Source organism: Bos mutus, chromosome 22, assembly GCF_027580195.1.
Source record: "Bos mutus isolate GX-2022 chromosome 22, NWIPB_WYAK_1.1, whole genome shotgun sequence".
NCBI classification, from domain to species: domain Eukaryota; kingdom Metazoa; phylum Chordata; class Mammalia; order Artiodactyla; family Bovidae; genus Bos; species Bos mutus.
In genome coordinates, this window is record NC_091638.1 from 11,972,503 (window position 1) to 11,995,841 (window position 23,339).

General features: G+C 48.3%; 1 protein-coding gene across 1 annotated transcript; it reads left to right on the forward strand.

Moving 5' to 3' along the window:
• Positions 1-389: 389 nt before the first annotated feature.
• Positions 390-12,146, forward strand: SLC22A14 (solute carrier family 22 member 14). The gene is made up of 10 exons (XM_070360037.1): positions 390-902; positions 1,588-1,691; positions 1,899-2,053; positions 3,017-3,185; positions 6,487-6,607; positions 6,850-6,947; positions 7,205-7,419; positions 9,116-9,224; positions 9,838-10,041; positions 11,978-12,146. Exons 1-10 carry the CDS (start codon positions 390-392, stop codon positions 12,144-12,146), a joined length of 1,857 nt encoding a protein of 618 aa, XP_070216138.1.
• The last annotated feature ends 11,193 nt before the right edge of the window (positions 12,147-23,339 follow it).

The window sequence follows — 23,339 nt, forward strand, 5'->3', positions numbered from 1 at the left end:
GACCTCTCCTTTCTTTTGCAAGACTGGTTGTGCCTCAGCTTGTGTGTGTGTGTGTGTGTGTGTGTGTGTGTGTACGTGTATAAACAAAGTTTCTACTGTGGGTAAGTTTCAGGGGAGCTCCTCAGGACTTAGCTATTCATGATAACAGAGCATTTTCTAACACATTAAAAAATCTTAAGTGTTCTACATGTCACCAACGGGTGGGACAATGGGGGACAAATTAAGAAATTTCCGAAACAGAGGAGGGAACTACAGAGGCCATTGAGATTGGGATCTAAACTGTTTTCAAGCCAGAGAGGCCACTTTCTGGCCAGTGGCTCCCACACTGGCCTCTGATGTTCTGAAAAGTGGTGTCAGTGAAGACTGAGCTGCATCCTTTCTTTGCAGAGATGGCAAAGGAAAACAGCCTCAAGATAGAGTTCAAATCCCATCCTCATCCCAGGAACCTCCACCAACATGACGGAGCAGAAAGCCCCCGTTCCTGTTCTCTGGATATGCTATTACAGAGACTGAGGGCCATAGATGCCCAGGATGATAAATTAACCAACATTATGGATGTGGTGGGGGAGTTTGGCACATTCCAGCGGAGGCTGGTGGCCCTTAACTTTATTCCCAACTTCTTGGCCTCCTTCTTCATGTTTGCTGATATCTTTTTGTTCACACCCCAAAAGCCCTATTGCAACACCAGCTGGATACTGGCAGTAGACAGCAACTTGACAGAGGCTGAGCAGATGAATCTGACCCTGCCCCGTGCACCCAATGGCAGTTTCCTGACTTGCCTCATGTACGTGCCTGTGGAATGGGATCTGCCTTCTATCATCCAATTTGGCCTCAATCACACAGACTCATGTCAAAATGGGTGGATCTATCCTGAAATGAAGAGGCGGTCGCTGATAAATGAGGTATGCCTTGTCCTGAGTTGTCTGAAGCTACCCCAGGGCCCCAGAGATGTGCCTTCACCCTCACTGAACAGTGGGGGGAAAACTGAGACCCACGAAGGTGAAGCATTTGGCCAGGGCAGAAACAGGATTCTTTCTGCCCAGCCCTAGGCTTACCAATCTTAGCCAGGAAGCTAGAGTAGGCTGGGGAGTATGGGCAGGTGGTGGTGTTTGCCGTCTGTCCAGGAAATTGCTTCTGGAGTTGTGGCTCTGCCTTCAAAAATCACAAAAGTTAGAGAATTGGGGAAAGAACAGCTTTGATCTGGTACCTCTTAACAGTTTCTCAGCCTAAGCTGTTAACCTGGCCCTTTCACAGCATAGGTCTGCCCAATCTGATTCTCTAGCCTGGAGCCTAGCATCTGTATTTGGGAAAGAGTCTTTGGTGATTCTGGCCTTCGCTCAGTCACCTGTCCATCTATCCCCTTTCTTGGCCTGTGTCTCCAGTCTCTCTCTCCAGCCCTAGTTCCTCGAGTCTGCTAGATGTAGGTGGGATGCAGAGGTAACGCAGCTGAGGCCTGCTGCACACAAGTTACCTGCCATTGCCCCTGGCCCCTTTTGCCTAAAAGCCCACCCTGGGTGGAGGCTCAGTCTCTGGACCTAGAAGGCCCTGGGTGGAGGCCTGTGGCCAATCCCTGCATATAACCCCCAGTTTGACTTGGTGTGTGGCGGGGAACCAAACAAGGAAATCGTGCATACCATGTTCTTGGCTGGGCTCTTGACGGGGGCTTTCTTCTTCGGGTTCATAACTGACAAGTAAGTCTTTTGGAGTTTCCTCTGGGCCCTGGGACATCCCTCCCTCTTCTTCGTGGCCATTCAGAGCCAATGAATCTCAATTTAAGGGAGGCAAGGGAAGGGGCACTCCAGAGGCGGGTGGACGGCTCAGGATCTGGTCCTGAGTGCGGAGTGGGGCCACCCGCAGAGATCCACGGTCTCGGCGCAAGCGCCCTTCCACTCCTGCAGGTTGGGCCGCTACCCCACCATCCTGCTGTCGCTGCTGGAGCTGATGATCTTCGGCTTCGGGACAGCCTTTGTCAGCAGCTTTAACCAGTATATATTCTTCCGCTTTTGTGTGTCCCAGGCCGTGGTGGGCTACGCCATCAGCAGCTCGGCTTTACGTGAGGCGTGAGGCAGGGCGCTGGGGGCGGGGCGCTGGGAAGGGGGTGGAGCTGGCGCGCACCTGCTGGGAACCCACCGGACAGTTAGGGTTATGGCCCAACCTGGCAGCCAGTGGAGGCTGAGGGATGCCAGAAAATCTGTGCCCACATTGCCCTTGCACCATCATCCCCCTGGTACCCCGCACATCCCCCGCCCCTTCACACTCCCTGCTTCACCTACATGGCTTATGCCTATTCAACTCTTAAGAAAGCCCAGGTCGCTAGTAAGCACGTACTGACTCCTTTCATCCTGGCAACTGTCTATTCAGCAGGGACTATTCTGCTATTCCTTTAGCTGAGGAAGATATTTGAACCTTGGGAAGTTAACCAACTTGCTCAGGGTCACACGGTAGTTATGTGAAAGAGTTGGGATTTCTGCCCCCCACCCCCAACCCGTGATGCAAAACTCCCACGCACCCATACATTTATTGCTGCCATGGCCTTGTGTGAAACCTGCTGGGGAACTCCGCTCCCGCTTCCCACTGGGAAATTTCCAGAGTCCCAGCCAGAGGGAACTGGGTCCTCCACAGAGGCTGAGCTCTAAGTGGCCAAAGCACTGATGCACTAAGAGTAAAGACAAGGACAGTGACGCCTTGCATGTGTCAGGCCACATGTGAAGTCCTGTGCCCAGGACCAGGCCTTCTCAGTGATAGGTGTGTGGTCAGGCAGGAGGTGTTTAGAGGGAACTTCCAGGATGAGGACAAAGTGGAGGCCACCTCTGTGGTTGGGAGCTCGGGCGAGGGCCTGCAGTGTGCCCTGGGGACACTTAGGCACTCTCTGTGGCTTTGAAGTGCTGTCTCTGGACCCAGATCCCAAGCAGGCAGGAGAACGCCAGTCCCTGAGCAGAGCTGGGGCATCTCAGAAGCCTGGGTGTGAGGGCAGCCTTGTGAACCTGAGCTGATTACGATTTTGTCCTTTGCATAGTCACCGAGTGGCTAATGGGCATGTACCGGGCCTACGCCTTCATCCTGGGACACTGCTTTTTCGCCATGGGAGTTGTTTTCCTGACAGGACTTGCCTACAGCCTTCCCCACTGGCGGCTGCTGTTTCTGTTGGGGGGAACACCTATATTCCCCCTCATCTGCTATATCTGGTGAGTAAACAAATATAGGACATGCCACAAGGATGGGTCTGATGGGCTGGAGACTAGGAAGGTGGGGAGTCCGTGAAGGGTTGGAGTGCATGGGATTTTCCCTGGGAGAAAGTATATGAGAGGAGAAAGAGACAAGGCAGACCCTCTGGAACCCCAGCATTTATGCCATCAGAGGAGATCCTCAAAGAGATGTCAGAGAGGTGGTCAGAAAACCAGAAGAAAAAAATGTTGAAAGGCAAGAGTTTAAGGATTAGGGAATGGTCAGAGTTGAAGGCAAGAAAGGTGAGAAGCATCTGTTGGTCTTGGTGACCTTGAGGTGGCTTCTGTGGAGCCAGAGGAGATTGAGGAGTGAGGAGGCCCTGAAAGAATAGAGTCATCCAGGTGGCAAAAGGAGGGGAACAAAAGAGAAGGCAGAGAGGGAGAAAACTGGAATCACCGTGTTAAGGGTTTGGCAGTTCTGGGTGAAGCAAGGATCATCTTGCCACAGAATGTAAGGACAGACTCCCTTTCTCCAAGACTGTGCTTTTCATCAGGCTTGAGTAGATGACTTGAAGACTGTGTCTTTCATGAGTAGATGGGCAACATGGGGAGGGAAAGAGATTCAAGACTCTCACTTCCACGAACAGGAAATTTCTAGCCTTTCTAGTTGGCAAAGGAAGATGGCCACTGGGCCGTGGTGGTTTTTTTTTTTTTTTAATAATAAATGCTGTCCTGAAGGTGGTAATACCTGTCTTTCAAAGGTGAGGTTATCAGACATTCTTAACAGCTTTAGGAATTCAGCTGAAATTTCAGGTAAAAAAGTTCCATGTTATATTCGATTCTTCCTTTTTTCTCTGATTTCATTTTTTCATTTCATTTCCCTTCTTCCTCACCCTTGATGCTGAAAACTCAGCCTCTGTGCACCAATGGCAAATCAAATCTTAGAGACACAGTTTTGAGTGAAACAGAAAAGAATAAGCCTTATTGCTTTGCCAGACAAAAGAGGGGACAAGCAGGCTCCTGCCCCAGAAACTGTGTCCCAACCCCAGAGGATTCAATGAGGAGTTTTATAGTAATGGTTCAAGGGCGGAGTTGCTGATAAGATTAGGGTATGTGCAGGACCTATACTCCTCTAATCTGGTTTCAGGTAATATTAAAAAAAAAATATATATATATATATATATATATATATGTTTGTTTGTTTTATGTATTTGGCTGTGCCAAATCTGTTGCAGCACATGGGATCTTTTTAGTTATGGCACGTGGGATCCCTGACCAGGAGTCAAACCCAGCCCCCTGCATTGGGAGTACAGAGTCTTAGCCACAGGACCACCAAGGAAGTCCTCAAGTAATCTTTTGATGAGCTTCTCTGGTTCCTTTAATTGGGCCTTCTTTGGAATGTCTTCTTTGTCTTTGGAATGTCTTTGGAATGTCATTCCAAATGTCTTCTTTGGAATGAAGAGTGCCGACAGCTTCCATTTATTGGGGGCTTCATAAAGAACTCAGAAGATATTGTTCTGTGTATCCCTTGAGGCTGAGCCAGGACCCTGCCCCAAATCTGCACTGCTGTTTCTTGGCTGCTCCTTCCTTGTTTCTGCATCCCCTCCCTTCCCTGATTAGTCCATTGGCATTCAGGGACACTCATGGAGGTTGGAGTCTGTTCCCTACAAACAAGAAACGGGGGACACAGAAAGGTTTCCAACCCAGGATCCTCACAGGGTCCTCCTCAGTTTCAGCCTCTCCTATGCTTTCAGTGCCAACTATTCCACATCTGAGGACTGGGGTCTCCAGGGTCCTCTGAAGCCAGGAGCAAGGTTCTCTGACCTCTCCAGCTGTGCGGCACGGGCCTTGCCTGCCCAGTCGGTCCACTTCATCCACTTCTGGGCTTCATGTACTTGCCAAATCTTTCTTCCCATCTCTCCTACTTGAGGGTTGGTATCTTTTTTCACTCCTTTTTTTAAAAAAAAATTTATTTATTATTAATTTATTTGATTGTGCCAGGTCTTAGTTGCAGCATACGGGATCTTCCATTTTCCTTGTGGCATGCAAACTCTTAGTTGCAGCTTGGGGGATCAGGCTTGACCCCTGGGTCCAGAAGATCCCCTGGAGAAGGAAAGGGCAACCACTCTGGTATTCTTGCCTGGAGAATCCCTGGTACAGAGGAGCCTGGTGGGCTACAGTCCATGGGCTCATAAAGATTTGGACATGACTGAGCAACTAGTTCCCGTATGAGGGTTCAAACTCGAGCATTGGGAGCATGGAATTTTAGCCACTGGACCACCAGGGAAGCTCCTCACTCCTCTATTTTAGTAGGCATGTGGTCAATCTCCCATCTTTTTGGAGACATCCCAGTTTAATGACTTGAGGACAGTTTTGTAGCCTTAGAATGGAGGAGGATAACAGGGTGACTGGTTGCTGGCCCCTTGGGGGGCTGCAGGGGGTAGGGAACAGGAGCAGGGGCAGGTAGAGGGGATGAAGTTGTCTCTAGAGTCCTGGGTGTGTGTGTACAGTGGCCAGCTGCAGAGTCCAGGTTGGGGCAGGAAGAGGGACAGTTACAAGAAATCAGCAGGGGCTGATGGCAAGGTTTTGTTGAGAGTGCCTTTCCAGGGGACTGAGGTTCATACTAGCTCCGCCTCTGAGAGTTTGGGCAAGCCACTAGGCCCTGAGGCTGAGAATACATTGGGAATAGTCATACTAGATCTGGGTTGGGCAGAGGATTAACAGACTGATAAAATAAGGACACTTAAGAAGTGCTTTAAATGTTAAAATGTATAGGTTCTTCAACTTGGAAGGATTAGGAAGAACCAAGGACCTAGGGTTATTTTGAGGTCAAAGGCAACGGGAGATGTAACCAGAAGGAAGTGGGCCGGAGTAGAGACCTCCATTCACCCAGGCAGGCGCTGGGCCCTGCAGTCAAAACTGGGGTCCTGTCTCCCATACTCTCCAGGCTATTAGGAGATAGGAAACAGGAGAATCCCCAGCTACGAGAACGAGGCTCTAACAGAGGATGTGGATGCAGAGGGAAGAGGCCTCAGTATGTCTGGGCAGGTGTGGACAACCCCTAAGATAGAAAATAGCTGTTAGAGGTGGCTGAGGGGGACAGAAGCTGTGGTGCAGAAGCAGCCAGTGGCCGGGGTGTCACTGAGCAGTGGTGGATACTGTAGAATGGCTTGGGCAGGAGTGGGTATGGGAGTCCAAAGATGATGATCACCTTCAAAGCCTCCAACATCTGAGTCACCTCATGCTAGAACAGAATGGCCATGGCTGAGGCTGGGATGGGGCCATCTTGGAGTGATGGGTAAGAGAGGGATGGGCCATGCAGGATTCTTCCAGAGTCCCCACGGTGGCTGATAATGAAAGGGAAGCTGGAGGAGGCCAAGCAAGTGTTGTGCTATGCAGCTGGTGTGAACAAAAAGACCATTCCTTTAAGTCTGCTGGATAAGGTAAGAGACCTCTGGCCTGGAGTCGGGGCCCGGGCAGGAGGGCTACGTGGGACCTCGGCCCAGAGGGTGTCCCCAGCCCACTGCTTGAGGAAAAGAGTGATGGCAAAATGGAACCCTGCCAGGGAAAAGCCAGAGGCCAGGCTGGCCCTGGGAGGCAGAGGGCAGGGGACCTCGTGAGTCCCGCTGGCGGGGAGCAAGCTGGGGTCTTGGCCCTGCTGTGGCCGGTCCTGCTTGTCCTGTAGTTGCAACTGCCTGGAAAGAAGGTGGCTTCGGCCTCTATCCTGGACTTCTATAGCAACAAGGACCTCCGCAAGTTGACCTTGGTGATGTGCAGCATATGGTGAGTACCCAGGGCTGGCGGCGGGGACTGCAAACGGGCTTGCAGTTCAGGGATCCAGGGAGAGAATAGATGTTGGGGGGCCGGTGGGGGAGCAAGGCCTGAGAACCCTGGTGCAGCCCGCAGAACCCAGATCTCTGTGTTTGTTCCTGTCCTCCATGGCCACCCTGCCATGCTCTCCTCTGCCTGTCTTTATTCCTGGCCCTGGCTTTCCGTGTGTCTTTCTCGGAGTGTCTCTCTCTTCCGGTAACGAATTCCAGGTTTGCCGTCGGTTGCAATTATTACATGCTGGGCCTCAAGATAAAGGAATTGGGTGTGGACATCTACCTCACACAAGTGATTCCTGGCATGATGGAGGTGCCCGCCCGGCTCTGCTGCATCTTTCTCATCGAGCAGTTGAAGAGGAGACGAACACTGATTGTGACTTTGTTCCAAGGTGCCATCATGTGCTTCCTTAGCCTTACGCTCCCATCAGGTACAGCCTCCACAACCCCCTTTCCGCCTCCCTGGTGGCACCCCCCAACCTTCTAGCTTCCTCGAATCCCTTCCTCGTGCCTCCTGCCCCTATCCAGGCAACACAACACCCTGGGGGTCAGCCTGTTGCATCCACAGCCCGCCAGCCCTATAGTGGCCCTAGCACTTCCTGAGAAGGGAACCATTCTCTAGAATGGGTGAAGAGGGGCCTCCCAGGACAGGGCACTGGAAGGTCCCAGGGTCCTGGGAGGGGAAGAGGTGCTGTTCAGAGGAATCATCCTTGGGCAGGAGAGCGGGCAGCCTTCTTCCCCTCGAGTTCTACCCACATCAATAATTAAATGCGAACAGAGGCAGTAGAAGTAGTCTTCAACTGCCACCCCAGCCCTGTGTCATCTGTAGCCTCACCAGGAAAAGCTCAACTGCCCACTGAAGACTGAGCATAACACTGGGCCAAACTCTCAGGAACAATTCTTGCATGGAGGCCACTCATTCCCAGGGGGGCCCCATGCCCCGTGCCCTGTCAGTTCAGAACCAGGGAAGGAAATGGGAGGGCGGACTCTCAGTATTTTCAAAATTGCAGAGTCCTAGAACAATGCATATGCTCCAGGTCACCAGGCTGGCAGAATGTGGCAGGGCTGAGATGTGGACATTAAGATGTCAGCATTCATTCACCTGATCAGAATGGGTACCACAGGAGCCCCCTCAGCCTCTGGGGCCAGGGTCAGGGAGGCTGTGTCCAGGATCTGCCTCATGGCGTTCCCTCACTCTCCCTGGGGACTGCAATTTTGTGTGTCTTGACCTGGACCCTTTTTCTCCCTCTCCTGCTGTTGGCAGTGTTGACTGGCTAAAACAAAACAGAAGAAACAAAGCCATTATTCAGTTTCTATTGTTCAGTGGTTTTTTTAAAATGTGGGTCTATAATGACTTAAGCAGAACTGTCTGAAACTAGACAGACTAGGAGGAAAATCCCCAGTAAATAAAACTAGGTCTCCAGTTTCGTCCTGGAGCCAAGTGAAGCCAGACCCGGAGCTGGGCACGGGGAGGAGGCCTAGGGCAGGGTCCCGCAGAGGCTGGTAGGGGAGGAGCTGGAACTCCTGGCTCCAGGTCAGTGAGCCTGGGTTCAACTCCCCTAGACCTGAGGAATGGGCTTTCCTGAAATCATTTCTGCCTCTTCCAGTGTATAATCTGGCTCCCCAGAGTTGGGCATCCTGGAATGTCTAGCCATTCAGGCCCCGGGGACTAAATGCCCCCTTACCCCTCTCTACCTGGCAGAGAATGAAGGGGAAGTGGGGAGAGCCCTGAGCAGGCAGCCAGGCACACAAGGTGCCGGGCTGGGGCTGAATGGATGCTCCAGAAGGAGCAGGCGGTGGGGCGGGGGAAGCTGGGCCTTGGTGAACATGTGCAGGATCACAGAGAGCCTGGAGGCAGGGATGAAGGAGCGGAGTCCACACAGTGGGTGCTGGCCGAGAGCCCACACGGGCCCCACTCTACTGACCAGCTCTGCCTGCTCATGTACTTATTCCCTCTAGCAGACTGACCCTTCTCTGAGTCTGCTGGCCAGCTGACCAGGTGGTGGGGGGTGGACTGTCCAGATGCCTTCTGAGGGGGATTGAGGGAGGGCCAGTGGGCAGGCCTCCCCAGGCTGCCCCGAGGGAAGGGTGGCCACAGACTCAGGCAGCTGCATTGTCTGGCCACAGAGTTGAAATCCCTTCTGGTCTTGATAACCCTGCTTGGAGAGTTCAACCTGGCCGCCTCCATCACCATGTTCTACATCTACACTTCTGAACTCCTCCCCACTGTCCTCAGGTAGGGGCCTGGAGGGTGATGGTGGGGGCGGGGCATGGTCGGGGGTGGGCAATAATAGAATGAATAACAGCAGCTGAGACTGGGCATTCACCTGGTGACAGGCACTCTGCTCAGCAATTTACATGGGTTACTCCATTTAGCTCTCACCCTAAATATCCCCCTAACACCATCATCAACCCTAATTCAGACATGAAATCAGAGCGGTAAGGGCACTGGCTCAAGGTCAGACATAGCAGATGGCAAACATGGGGTTTGGACCTAGGCTGTCTGACTCCAGTCCCTGACTGGCACTGACTGCCTAAACTGTGTCTGGGCCACTCTGAGGTTCAGACCCTTCTCCAGAGGAACCCTTGATGATGGCTATAGTATCCCCCTCCCCAGCCACCCTCACACACCCACACTATGGTGTATGAGCCTTATAATTCTCCTACTCCTGGCTCCATAAAAAATTACTACCTACCTTGCAATAACAAGGAACTAAATTCTCCAAGGTTGCACAGTGAGTTGGACAGGGTAGAGATGAGGGTGTGGGATTTTGGGAAGCTGCTTTTCCCACCCAGTCCAGTCGCTGGGCCCCAAAAGCCTCCAAATGAACTCTCACCTCCCCTTCCAGGGCAACAGGTCTGGGTCTAGTGTCTCTGGTCTGGGCAGTTGGAGGCATCTCTTCTTTGACACTCGTCAGCCAGAACATTGCCATCTTAGCCATCATTCTCTGCTGCCTCTCGGCCCTCGTGGCTTTGTTCTACTGCTCCAGTATGCCAGAAACGCAAGATCAGCCCCTGCCTGATACCCTGGAGCACATTGCCCCACATACAAGGTGAGTGTGCGTGGCTTCTGGGCTCTGGCCAGAACAGGGCCTGGTTTCCAAGCTGCTGGCCATGAGAGCATGTCAGACACTATCCATCCCCGCCCTGCTGCCAGGAGGCCTGTGATACCAAGGCTACTCTGTAGTCACACAGACTCCCTCGCTCTCCTGGGTGCTGCAACCTGCCTTGGTCCAGCCCAGCCTCTGCCAGCTCCCATCCTGTCTGGCTCTCCTGATCCAGCGTGGGGCAGACCTTCTTCTTTCCTCATCCCCTGATGCCTGTCTACACGGGTGATGCCCGTGGCGATGCTCTGGGCTTCCTCCCCTCCCAGGGCACAGAGGACTGGCTTGGAATCAGCTTTCTGAGTATTTCTCCAATCCTTTCTGAACTCCCAGTTCCTCAAAAAGGACCCAGTCTTTTATTATGATTTTTTTTTGCCCATACCACCACACAGCATGGATGGTCTTAGTTCTCTGACCAGGCATTGAACCTACACACCCTGCAGTGGTCGTGTGGATTCTTAACCAGTAGGCAGCCCGGGAAGCCACCAAAGGGACCCAGTCTTGATTGATGACTCTGGCCTCCTGGCCCCAGTAGCCCAGGACCCCGCTTGGGAAATGGGCTCCACCCAACTGCTTTATGGACTCTTTGGTCTCTGGTCTCTTAAGTGCCCCTGGAGAAGGCTTGTCAGGATTGGTAGAAACACTCCTCCTAGGATTTAGGCCAGCAGAACCCACAACTCTCTCCCTGGACCTGAGCAACAGGGAGGGGCAGAGGCTACCTGATGTCTTCCAGTGCCCTCTGCTCATAGCACAGGGGCCTCTGCCACTGGCTTCCTCAGTCCTCCTCCCCACCATCGGTCTACTTCCCTTGTCTCCTTGTTCAAACTCTCATTGACAGCCCCTGAGCTAGGCATGGTACCAGAGCCGGGCTGTCAGAGGTAAGAGGTTCCCAGGCTTGAGCGAGGGAGACAGATATGCAAACAGTTTTCACCAATGGACTCTGACACAGGAATATACAGGACCTATAGGAACCCCAGGAGGGAGGAGCTTTACTTTAGGGATTTGGGGCAGGCTTCCCAGAAAAAGGGATATTTGAGTAGGGCTTTGAAGGATGAATAGGCGTTTGGTCCGTTGTAGAGAGGGGGACTGGCATGCAGCAGAGGGACAGCATGGTAACTAAAAGCACAGGCTCCGGAGCCAGGGAGCCTGGAGCTCTATCCCTGCTCACACTCGCCAGCATGTGCACAGGGAGGTGACCTACTACCTCTGAGATTCAGTATCTGCAACATGGGATGATAACATGCATGGAGCATTTCCCATGTGTCAGGGCCTGTTCTCATTGCATGCCTTTCCACCTGTGTCCTAACATTCACCACGTGCAGTAGTGACAGGCAGGTCCTGTCACTATCCCTCATTTTACAGGTAAGGAAACTGAGGCATAGAGAGGTGAAGACATAGACCCTAGCCTTCCTCTCTCATAGGAATTGGGAAGGTTAAAGCCAAATGAAGGGGTTGGCAGGAATTCCCTGCCATTCCAGTAGTTAGGACTCTGTGATCTCACTGCCAAGGACCTGGGCTTCCATCCCTGGTCGGGGAACTAAAATCCTGCAAGCCGTGTGGTGAGGCCAAAAAACAAAATTAAATAAATAAATAGTAGAGTGGTCGGCATAGTGGCACAAGGCAAGTGCCCAGTAAATGCCAGTGATGAAGATGGTAAACGGCATCCCAAAGATGCAGAAGAGCAAAGGGTTTGACCAGGGTTGGGAGATGCAACAGGCCTGATTCTAGAGGCGAGGACCCCTCCTAGGCTCACACAGAAGCTTGGCTGGGGACCCACCAAGGCATGGGAAAGCCCCGCCTCTCAGGAATACAGAGCCAGGCCTGGCCTGTTTTCTCAGCTCCTAAAAGGATGCAGCTCAGACTTTTTCTCCAATGGTTTCTCCAGGAGCATAAGCGAGGAACTCTCGAATGAGGACATGTTGAGTGACGATGTGACGGAGGAAGCGGCCAAGAACACCATTCTCAACGCCAGGTTGACAAGCATAGACCACGATGGCCTCTCCAGCCCGTCTTTGCAATCTAAAGAAGAGACAGTAGACAAGGAGGAGGACTGAGCACCAGGCCCTGTATGCCCTCGGGTGGGAGCTGAGCGGCTGGATATGGGGCTGTGAATTCTAGGCCTATTTTGACTTGGGGGGCAGGGTCAGTCCTGCTCCAAGGCCAGCCCTCCCACCTCTCAGGGAGCTAGCGTGTGATTCATTCCAATAAAAGTACCGTGTTTCACTTGAGATAACTAGGTCAAAATTCACTGTGTCCAGAGGACCCAGGGGCCCAAGCCTGGAGGAGAGCGGTCCTTGATGTCTCCGCTGGCCTCTGGGGACAGCGAGAAGTCATCTGATTGGGGTGTGGGGGTGGGTCGCGTCTGTGGGGGCCAGGACTGGGAAGGGCAGCACTCACCTCCACGCTGCTCACATCCTTCAGCTCAGGTGTCCACTAGTGTGGTTGGGCTTCCTGCTTCGGGTGTAGGCTGGGGACAGATTCCACAGGCCCGCCCCTGTGTGCGCACCTGTCAAGGGAGGGGTGGAATGTAAAGGAATAATGAGAAGGTCTCCCTTTTGTGCCATGGCACAAGGCTTTCTCATGCCATCTTTCCTTTGCTTTTCCCAAACTCCTCTTGGGGATTACCTATCTCACTCTCATCCTGTGGAGAGGGGAGGGCTGTGTCTTCCTTGATGATTCCATCCCAACTCACCTCTGACCTCCACCACCCTTAGGATAATCCTCAAACCCCAGCTCACAGTCCCGGCTGCCCTGGAGGTGAGTCTGCCTTCCCAGTCAGTGTATGGGCTCTTTCAGGCAGGGCCCAGAATTTCTTATCCACTGGTCAGACCTAGAAACATTTGGGTCAGGCCCTGGGCTCTACTTGGAGAAGGCAATGGCACCCCACTCCAGTACTCTTGCCTGGAAAATCCCATGGACAGAGGAGCCTGGTAGGCTGCAGTTCATGGAGTCGCTGAGAGTCAGATACGACTGAGCAACTTCACTTTCACTTTTCACTTTCATGCTTTGGAGAAGGAAATGGCAACCCACTCCAGTGTTCTTGCCTGGAGAATCCCAGGAACGGAGGAGCCTAGTGGGCTGCCGTCTATGGGGTCGCACAGAGTTGGACACGACTGAAGTGACTTAGCAGTTAGCTGGGCTCTACTCTCTCTCCTCCCCAGGAGAGGAGTTTATTTGGAAGATCATTATCAGTTTGCAGAGAGGTGCTAACTCCCCAGAGATTCTGTGGGAAGGAAGGAAAGAGTGTTTTCATGGAACCTCAGCCCCTGGGCAGGGGCTGGAGTGCAGGGCAGCAGGGCATCCAAACTTGAGGACAGTAAGAAGCTAGTGTCCAGGACTCCATCTTAAATACCATTTTCTTTTTTTTTTTTAACTGAAGTATAGTTGATTCATGTACAATGTGGTGCTAATTTCTGCTGTAGAGCAAAGTAACTCAGTTATAAACATATACACATTCTTTTTTTTTTTTTTTTAATGTTTTTCTCCATTATGGTTTATCCCAGGATGTTGGATGCAGCTTCCTGTGCTATACACTAGGACCTAGCTGTTTATCCATTCTAAATGTATAAAGGTATCATTTTCTGATTTCTCTGTTCTTTACCCCGTTTCCCAGGATTGCCTCCAAAGAGGGATTTGAAAGGCCCAGGAAAAAAGATCTCTTGAAGTTTCTGCTTACAGGACGACAGGATATTTTAAAAGGCCTCCCTTGCTCCTTCTGGGAGAGGCTTGTCTGTGAACTGTGATGGCCCACACATTAGCTCTGTTTAAACGCGTCATCTCACATTACTTTGCTGGAAGGATTCAGCCAGTGCTGCAGGGAACAGGAGGAAGACATGGGTCCAGACAGAGAAAACTGATGGGGCAGAGTCGAAAGAGCTGGTGGCCACAGATGTGACTGGCAGAAGATCTAGAACACCCCTACCTCACTTAGATATTCCTTAGGCGGCCAGGATTTGTCGATCACTTGCAGATAGGACCTAGTTTGCTTATCTGTTGTTTAGTTGTTAAGTAGTGTCTGACTCTTTTGCGACCCCATGGATTGTAGCCCAGTAGGCTCCTCTGTGTGATAAGATTTCCCAGGCAAGAATACTGCAGTGCATTGCTGTTTCCTTCTCCAGGGAATCTTCCCAACCCAGGGATCGAATCCGTGTCTCCCTCATTGCAGGCAGATTCTCTACCTCTGAACCATTCAGTTCAGTTCAGTTCAGTCACTCAGTCATGTCTGACTGTTTGCGACCCCATGAATCGCAGCACGCCAGGCCTCCCTGTCCATCACCAACTCCCGGAGTTCACTCAAACTCACGTCCATCGAGTCGGTGATGCCATCCAGCCATCTCATCCTCTGTCGTCCCCTCTTCCTCCTGCCCCCAGTCCCTCCCAGCATCAGAGTCCCTTCCAGTGAGTCAACTCTTCGCATGAGGTGGCCAAAGTACTGGAGTTTCAGCTTTAGCATCAGTCCTTCCAAAGAACACCCAGGGCTGATCTCCTTTAGAATGGACTGGTTGGATCTCCTTGCAGTCCAAGGGACTCTCAAGAGTCTTCTCCAACACCACAGTTCAAAAGCATCAATTCTTCAGTGCTCAGCTTTCTTCACAGTCCAACTCTCACATCTATACTTGACCACTGGAAAAACCATTGCCTTGACTAGACGAACCTTTGTTGGCAAAGTAATGTCTCTGCTTTTGAATATGCTATCTAGGTTGGTCATAACTTTTCTTCCAAGGAGTAAGCATCTCTTAATTTCATGGCTGCAGTCACCATCTGCAGTGGTTTTGAAGCCCCCCAAAAATAAAGTCTGACACTGTTTCCACTGTTCCCCCATCTATTTCCCATGAAGTGATGGGACCAGATGCCATTAGGGAAGCCTGTTTGTTTATCTAATCAATGGCTAATATTACCTAGAGTTTGGCATTGTATATTTTAACAGGCCATAGTCTAGCCACTAGCCAGATAAGGCTGTTGAGGGCTTGAAATGTGGGTCATTGGAGCTGAGATGTGGGCACGCCCGTAGGCCGAGGTCAGGCTGTGTCTTTATCCTGAGGGCAGTGAGGGGCTTCTGCCAGCTTTTAGGCAGTGGATGCAGAGTCAGTTTTGCCTTCCACAAGGGTCACCCTGGTGGCTGTAGGGTGATACATGCATACAGTAGAACGTTTTCTGGCCCAAAAAAGAAATGAAGTACTTATATGCACTACTGTTGCTCAGCAAAGGGCTCCTGTGTCTGCAGTGTAAGAGGCCAAACTCTGACACTAGATGTGGCAGCACAGTCATGGTTTATCGCAGAGTACCAAGAAAGGGAGTGGGGGACATGTTTCAGATCCATTCCAACTTTGAGTTGGAGGTGTTTTTAAAAGGGAAGAACAAGGAAGCTGAGATTAGTCATTGTCCTGTATCATTTCTGTGATGTTTTAAAAATCATAGTTTCAAGGAGTTATGAGTTTTCCAGTTTCCACCTCTCAGGGTCCTGTGAGCTCATCTTGCCCTGGAGATGTAACTTGAGTTTGTACATTTGATGTCTACAACAGCAATTTTAATACATAGATGTTGTTTCCATGTTATCAACAGTAGCTGTCTTAGTCATTGGATACCTCTAGATGATTAGTGTTCAGTGAGCACAGGATCAAGGTCAGAGGGGACAAGAAAAGGAATAATGGTTTAGATAGAGAGGTTAATCATAAACCAGGTAAGGGAACTCTGTTTTAGGAGGCTCAGCTTCACTACAGTGTGAATGAGTCTTGACAAAGTATGCAGAGTATAGTAAACCAGTCACAAGAGGCCACAGAGGTTGTATGATTCTATTTAATTTAAATATCCTAAATAGGCTAAGTAGATTAGTGGTTGCCAGTGTTTGGGGATAATGGGAAAGAATGAACAATGGGATTTCTTTGGGGGCTTATGAAAGTGTCCTAAAATTGGTTGTGGCAATGGTTGAACAATTCTGTGAACACATTCGAAACCATTGATTGAGTACTCTAAATAGATTGTGTAGTATGTGGTATGTGATTGTGTGGTATCAGTGAGGATGTTAGAAAAGAGAGATTAGCAGAAGGCAGAGTAATGAAGGAGCAGAGAGCAGGGTGCTCACCTGACTGCAGTTAGAAGGGTGCGTTGTGCAGCATTTCTGGAGGGGAGTTTGGTAAGATGCTCAAATATTGATGTTTTGACTCTGTCTACCCTTTGACTCAGGAATCCTCCCGACTTACCCAAAGGAGGAGATACGAAGATAGGTGTACACGAGGATGTTCACTGCAGCTTTGTTATATTAAAAATATACAATTTGGGGAAAGTACAATTTGAGGGGATTTCCCTGGTGATCTGGTGGCTAAGATTCCATGCTCCCAAGGGAGGGGGCCCAGGTTTGATCCCTGGTTAGGAAACTAGATCCCACATGCTGCAACTGGGAGTTCCCACATGCAACTAAAGATCCCCCCTGCTGCAACGAAGAATGAGGACCCTGTGTGATAAATTTTTTTTTAATTTCAGTTTTTTTTTTTTGGCAGGGGGGCGGGGGCGTGAAGCTTACGGGATCTTAGTTCCCCAACCAAAGACTGAACCCATGTCCCGATCGGTGAAGAGTGGAATTCTAACCACTGGACTGCCAGGAAAGTCCCAATCTTTTTTTTAAAACAAATTTTAAGTCATTAGTAAGAGATGCTACTGTTCAGATTATATAGTTAATACAATTTATTAAAGCTCTATATTTGTGGACATGAAAAGCTGTCCATGACATAATGTTTAGAGAAGTGGGCAGTTTAACAGGGACTTCAGCAGTTATGTAAAATTCAGGCATTTCTTTATACATATAGGGAAGTTCATCAAAAGGCTATGTATCTTTCAGAGCCCCTGATTTATGGAGTGTATTAGTTTTCTGGGGCTGCTGAAAAAAGTACCACCAAGTGGGTGGTTTAAAAATGGAGATTTACTTTTTGACAGTTCTAGAGGCTACAATCCAAAAATTAAGATTATGGTGGGGCACTGTGGTCACCTGATGTGAAAAACTGACTCATTGGAAAAGACCCTGATGCTGGGAATGATTGAAGGTAGGAGGAGAAGGGGACAACAGAGGATGAGATGGTTGGATGGCATCACCGACTCAATGGACATGAGTTTGCGTAAGCTCCGGGAGTTAGTGATGGACAGGGAAGCCTGGCATATTACAGTCCATGGGGTTGCAAAGAGTCAGACATGACTGAGTGGCTGAACTGAACTGAGTGTTCTCTTTGGAGAATCTAGGAAAGAATCTTTCTGTGCCTCTTCTAGCTTTGGGTAGTTGCCAGCAGTCCTTGAGTGTGTATCTGTGTGTGTGTCTAAATTTCTCTTTTCCTATGGGGATACCAGTCACTGGATTAGGGCCCACCCAGTACAAAATCATTTACATTTGATTACATCTGCAAAGACCTTATATCCAAATAAGGTCACATTCACAGGTACTGGGAATTAGAACCTGAACGCACATTTGGGGAATACACAACTCTGCTCACTATGTATCTGTACTGTGCTTAGTCGCTCAGGCATGTCCGAGTCTTTGCCACCCCGTGGACTGTAGCCTGCCTGGCTTCTCTGTCCTTGGGGATTCTCCAGGCAAAAATACTGGAGTGGGTTGCCATGCCCTCCTCCAGGGGGCCTTTCCAACCCAGGGATGGAATTCAGGTCTCCCTCATTGAAGGCAGATTCTTTACCAGCTGAGCCACCAGGGAAGCCCAAGAATACTGAAGTGGGTAGCCTATCCCTTCTCCAGAGGATCTTCCCCACCCAGGAATTGAACCAGAGTCTCCTGCATTCATTGCAGGCGGATTCTTTACCATCTGAGCTACCATGGAAGCCCTTCTGCTCCCTATATGACGTTCGTTAATTTCTTTTCACTCTTTAAAAATGTTTTTAATTATTTTTGGCTGTGTTGGGTCTTCGTTGCTACTCGGGCTTTCTCTAGTTGTAGCAGCCTGGAGCTCCTCTAGTTGCGGTGAAGGAGCTTCTCATGGAGGAGTTTTCTCTTGCTCCAGAGCACAGGTTCTAGAGTGGGCGGGCTTTAGTAGTTGCAACACGTGGTCTCATGGGCTCTAGAATGCTGGCTCAGTAGTTCAGGTGCAGGGGCTTAGTTGCTCTTTTCACTCCTTAATGAAAGCATTCAAGAATGTGTTTTGAGTATGTGTATCCCCAAAGTTCTGAAAAGGATGTTTTCCTTTTCCTGGGTTCTAAACAGTATGTTGTATTTTGACTTCCTCTTTGACTCAGTAATTATTTAAGAGCATAAGTTAAAAGCACTAAGCAGCCTGAGATCCAACCCGTTACTGCTATTTTGTTGCTTGTTTTCTTTTTCTTTATTCTTTTAGTCTAAAAGTTAAAAGCTCAACAGTACAGAGGAAATTCAAAAGCAGAAGTCACTCCCTAACCACCAGTTTCTAAATCCCACTCCAACAGATAATTGTTAATCATTTAGAGGGGCTTCCCTAATGGAAAGTGGCTAAAACTCTGTGCTCCCAGTGCAGGGAGCCCAGTTTGATCCCTGGTCAGGGAACTAGATCCCACATGCCACAAGTAAAAGTTTGCATGCTGCAACGAAGACCCAGTGCAGCCGAATCAATATTTAAGTCTGTCTTTGAGAGAAAAGAAACTCATTAAAAAAAAAAAAACTTGAAGTATATATTTCCAGACCTTCCTTTCATGTATACAAAACTACAGGGTTTAATTATCTGCTTTAAACACTCCTGGAATAGGAGAAATTGAGATTCCAAGGGATAAAAGCAGTAAAACCAGGAAAATGCAAGAGAAGAACACCAACGTTTAGTTTTCCTAAATCAAATTCGCTTCTGAGGTGAGTACAAAGACAGAAAGAGCAGGAGCTTTTCTCCTCAAAGCTCTTTAGAATCTGATGGAACATCAAAGTCCATCAAACTTTTCTCCAGATGTAAACATAAAATCAGCTTTATTTATTTATTTAAATTTATTTTAATTGGAGGCTAATTACTTTACAATATTGTGGTGGTTTTTGCCATACATTGACATGAATTGGCCCTGGATATACATGTGTTCCCCATCCTGAACCCCCTCCCACCTCCCTCCCCATCCCATCCCTCAGGATCATCCCAGTGCACCTGCCCTGAGCACCCTGTCTCATGCATTGAACCTGGACCGGCCATCTATTTCACATATGATAATTCATGTTTCAATGCTATTCTCTCAAATCATCCCAACCTTGCCTTCTCCCACAGAGTCCAAAAGTCTGTTATTTACATCTGTGTCTCTTTTGCTGTCTCTCATATAGGATCATAGTTCAGTTAAGTTCAGTTCAGTTGCTCAATCGTGTCTCTTTGAGACCCCATGAATTGCAGCACGCGAGGCCTCCCTGTCTATCACCAACTCCTGGAGTTCACTCAGACTCATGTCCATTGAGTCAGTGATGCCATCCAGCCATCTCATCCTCTGTCGTCCCCTTCTCCTCCTGCCCCCAATCCCTCCCAGCATCAGAATCTTTCCCAATGAGTCAATTCTTCACATGAAGTGGCCAAAGTACTGGAGTTTCAGCCTTAGCATCATTCCTTTCAATGAACACCCAGGACTGGTCTCCTTTAGGATGGACTGGTTGGATCTCCTTGCAGTCCAAGGGACTCTCAAGAGTCTTCTCCAACACCACAGTTCAAAAGCATCAATTCTTCGGTGCTCAGCTTTCTTCACAGTCCAACTCCCACATCTATACATGACCACTGGAAAAACCACAGCCTTGACTAGATGGACATTTGTTGGCAAAGCAATGTCTCTGCTTTTCAATATGCTATCTAGGTTGGTCATAACTTTTCTTCCAAGGAGTAATATATATGTTACCATCTTTCTAAATTCCATATATATGTATTAATATACTGTTTTGGTGTTTTTCTTCTGACTTCACTCTGTATAATAGGCTCCAGTTTCATCCACCTCATTAGAACTGATTAAAATGCATTCTTTTTAATAGCTGAGATCAGCTTTAAAAAAATCTGAATCTCAGCTGTTTGAGTTACTTATTTAACTAGAGGCAGGACCCACCCCTCACCCTCAGACTTGGATAAACAAATCTGTATGACGTTTGCCCTGCTAAGGGCTATAGTTCAAAACATTTCTTTTCACTCATAACAGTGTCCCACTGATCTTACAAAAATTTTGTACTACTTTTGAGATAGAACAGAAAGAAGAATTATTTAATTTCTGACATATCTCAAGATGAAATCTGTAAGATTTCAGACAGGTATAATAAATTATTGAATGTGAAAGTCACTTAGTCGTGTCCAACTCTTTGCGACCTCATGGACTGTAGCATGCTAGGCTCCTCTGTCCATGGAATTCTCCAGGCCAGAATACTGGAGTGGGTAGCTGTTCCCTTCTCCAGGCTATCTTCCCAACCCGGGGGTCAAACCCAGGTATCCCACATTGCAGGCAGATTCTTTATCATCTGAGCCACCAGGGAAGCCCTAAATTAGTGAATCTGAATTATAATTGATTTTTTTTTCTAATTTTATTTTTAAACTTTACATAATTGTATTAGTTTTGCCAAATATCAAAATGAATCTGCCACAGGTATACATGTGTTCCCCATCCTGAACCCTCCTCCCTCCTCCCTCCCCATACCATCCCTCTGGGTCGTCCCAGTGCACTAGCCCCAAGCATCCAGTATCGTGCATCGAACCTGGACTGGCAACTCGTTTCTTACATGATATTTTACATGTTTCAATGCCATTCTCCCAAATCTTCCCACCCTCTCCCTCTCCCACAGAGTCCATAAGACTGTTCTATACATATCAGTGTCTCTTTTGCTGTCTCGTACACCGGGTTATTGTTACCATCTTTCTAAATTCCATATATATGCGTTAGTATACTGTATTTATGTTTTTCCTTCTGGCTTATTTCACTCTGTATAATAGGCTCCAGTTTCATCCACCTCATTAGAACTGATTCAAATGTATTCTTTTAATGGCTGAGTAATACTCCATTGTGTATATGTACCACTGCTTTCTTATCCATTCATCTGCTGATGGACATCTAGGTTGCTTCCATGTCCTGGCTATTATAAACAGTGCTGCGATGAACATTGGGGTACACGTGTCTCTTTCCCTTCTGGTTTCCTCAGTGTGTATGCCCAGCAGTGGGATTGCTGGATCATAAGGCAGTTCTATTTCCAGTTTTTTAAGGAATCTCCACACTGTTCTCCATAGTGGCTGTACTAGTTTGCATTCCCACCAACAGTGTAAGAGGGTTCCCTTTTCTCCACACCCTCTCCAGCATTTATTATTTGTAGACTTTTGGATCGCAGCCATTCTGACTGGCGTGAAATGGTACCTCATAGTGGTTTTGATTTGCATTTCTCTGATAATGAGTGATGTTGAGCATCTTTTCATGTGTTTGTTAGCCATCTGTGATTTTTTTTTAACTTTTGTTTTTTGGCCACATCATGCAACTTGCAGGATCTTAGTTCCCCAACCCAGGGCCATGGCAGTGAAAAGTGCCAAGTCCTAACCACTGGATCACCAGGGAAGTGCCTGAGTTATCTATTTCATTTCCCAATTTCTGATTACTTTTGATTCAGTGATTTTATCTTTGTGTTAAAAGTGGAAGGGATAGGTATATATATACTACATATAAAACTTTGTGTGTATGTATATATATATATATGTGCTGCTGCTAAGTCACTTCAGTCGTGTCCGACCCTGTGCGACCCCATAGACGGCAGCCCACCAGGCTCCACCGTCCCTGGGATTCTCCAAGCAAGAACACTGGAGTGGATTGCCATTTCCTTCTCTGATGCATGAAAGTGAAAAGTGAAAGTGAAGTCGCTCAGTCGTGTCCGACTCCTAGTGATCCCATGGACTGCAGCCTACCAGGCTCCTCCGTCCATGGGATTTTCCAGGCAAGAGTACTGAAGTGGAGTGCCATTGCCTTCTCCGATAGCTTTATATATATAAAGCTACAAGTATACTCCTAACTTTTCACTCTTAAAACTACTTATTTAGAAGGATGTATATATGCCTGAATGGTTTCAGTAGAATCAGTACTAACGAATACAGCTTTACATAGGTTGGATAAAAACAACTAGTCTGCTATTATTACACAAACAGAATAAAATACATTGGAATTTAAAAACAGTGCATTTTTATCCAGAAAGCATATTTCTTCAGAGTTTTTCTCAAAGAAAGAGGTTAACTTTGAGAAAAATTCATGTTGTGGCTGCAGACTTTAAAGAATGAAGAGATAATTCAGGGGTGTTTCACTGGTGAACAGAGTATAGAAACTGAATTTATGTTTGTCTCCCTTTTCCTATTTTACAATGAGTCCTTATTATTATATCTACTAAATGAAATGTTTTTCTCTTTCTGAAAAGCTTACATCTAGTGCTTACCCTCAGATAGATTAGCTTTCACTGACTCGTGTGTCAAGATGTAATACATTCAGTTAACAAACACCTAGATTGAAAGAAAACTTGATTCAGTCAAAGACCTTGCTCAGTTCAGTCACTCGGTCATGTTCGACTCTTTGTGACCCCATGGACTGCAGCACACCAGGCTTCCCTGTCCATCACCAACTCCCGGAGCTTGCTCAAACTCATGTCCATTGAGTGGATGATGTAGTCCAGCCATCTCATCCACTGTTGTCCTCTTCTCCTCTTGCCTTCAATCTTTCCCAGCATCAGGGTCTTTTCCAATGAGTTCTTCATATCAGGTGGCTAAAGTATTGGAGTTTCAGCTTCAACATTAGTCCTCCAAATGAATATTCAGGACTGATCTCCTTTAGGATGGACTGGTTGGATCTCCTTGCAGCCCAAGGGACTCTCAAGAGTCTTCTCCAACACCACAGTTCAAAAGCATCAATTCTTTGGTGCTCAGCTTTCTTTATAGTCCAACTCTCACATCCATATATGACTACTGGAAAAACCAGTAGCTTTGACTAGACAGACATTTGTTGGCAAAGTAATGTCTCTGCTTTTTAATATGCTGTCTACGTTGGTCATAGAGCTTGCTAAGAGAAGAAAATGTATGCTAATATCTTTGTAGAAAATGTCAGAAAGTAGCTTTGTGGCTTGAAGGTGGGGAAACACTTCTTAAACAAAATCAATACAGAGACAATTTGACAGATTTTATTACATTAAAATTAAATTTTTCCAGTCCATGAAGGGCAAGATGGACAAAGTTAGCAGATAAATGACATATTGGGAAAAGATATTTGCAAGACCTAAGACCAAATGGGAACTTACATCTTGAAATATAAGAACCTCCTGCAAATCCTTT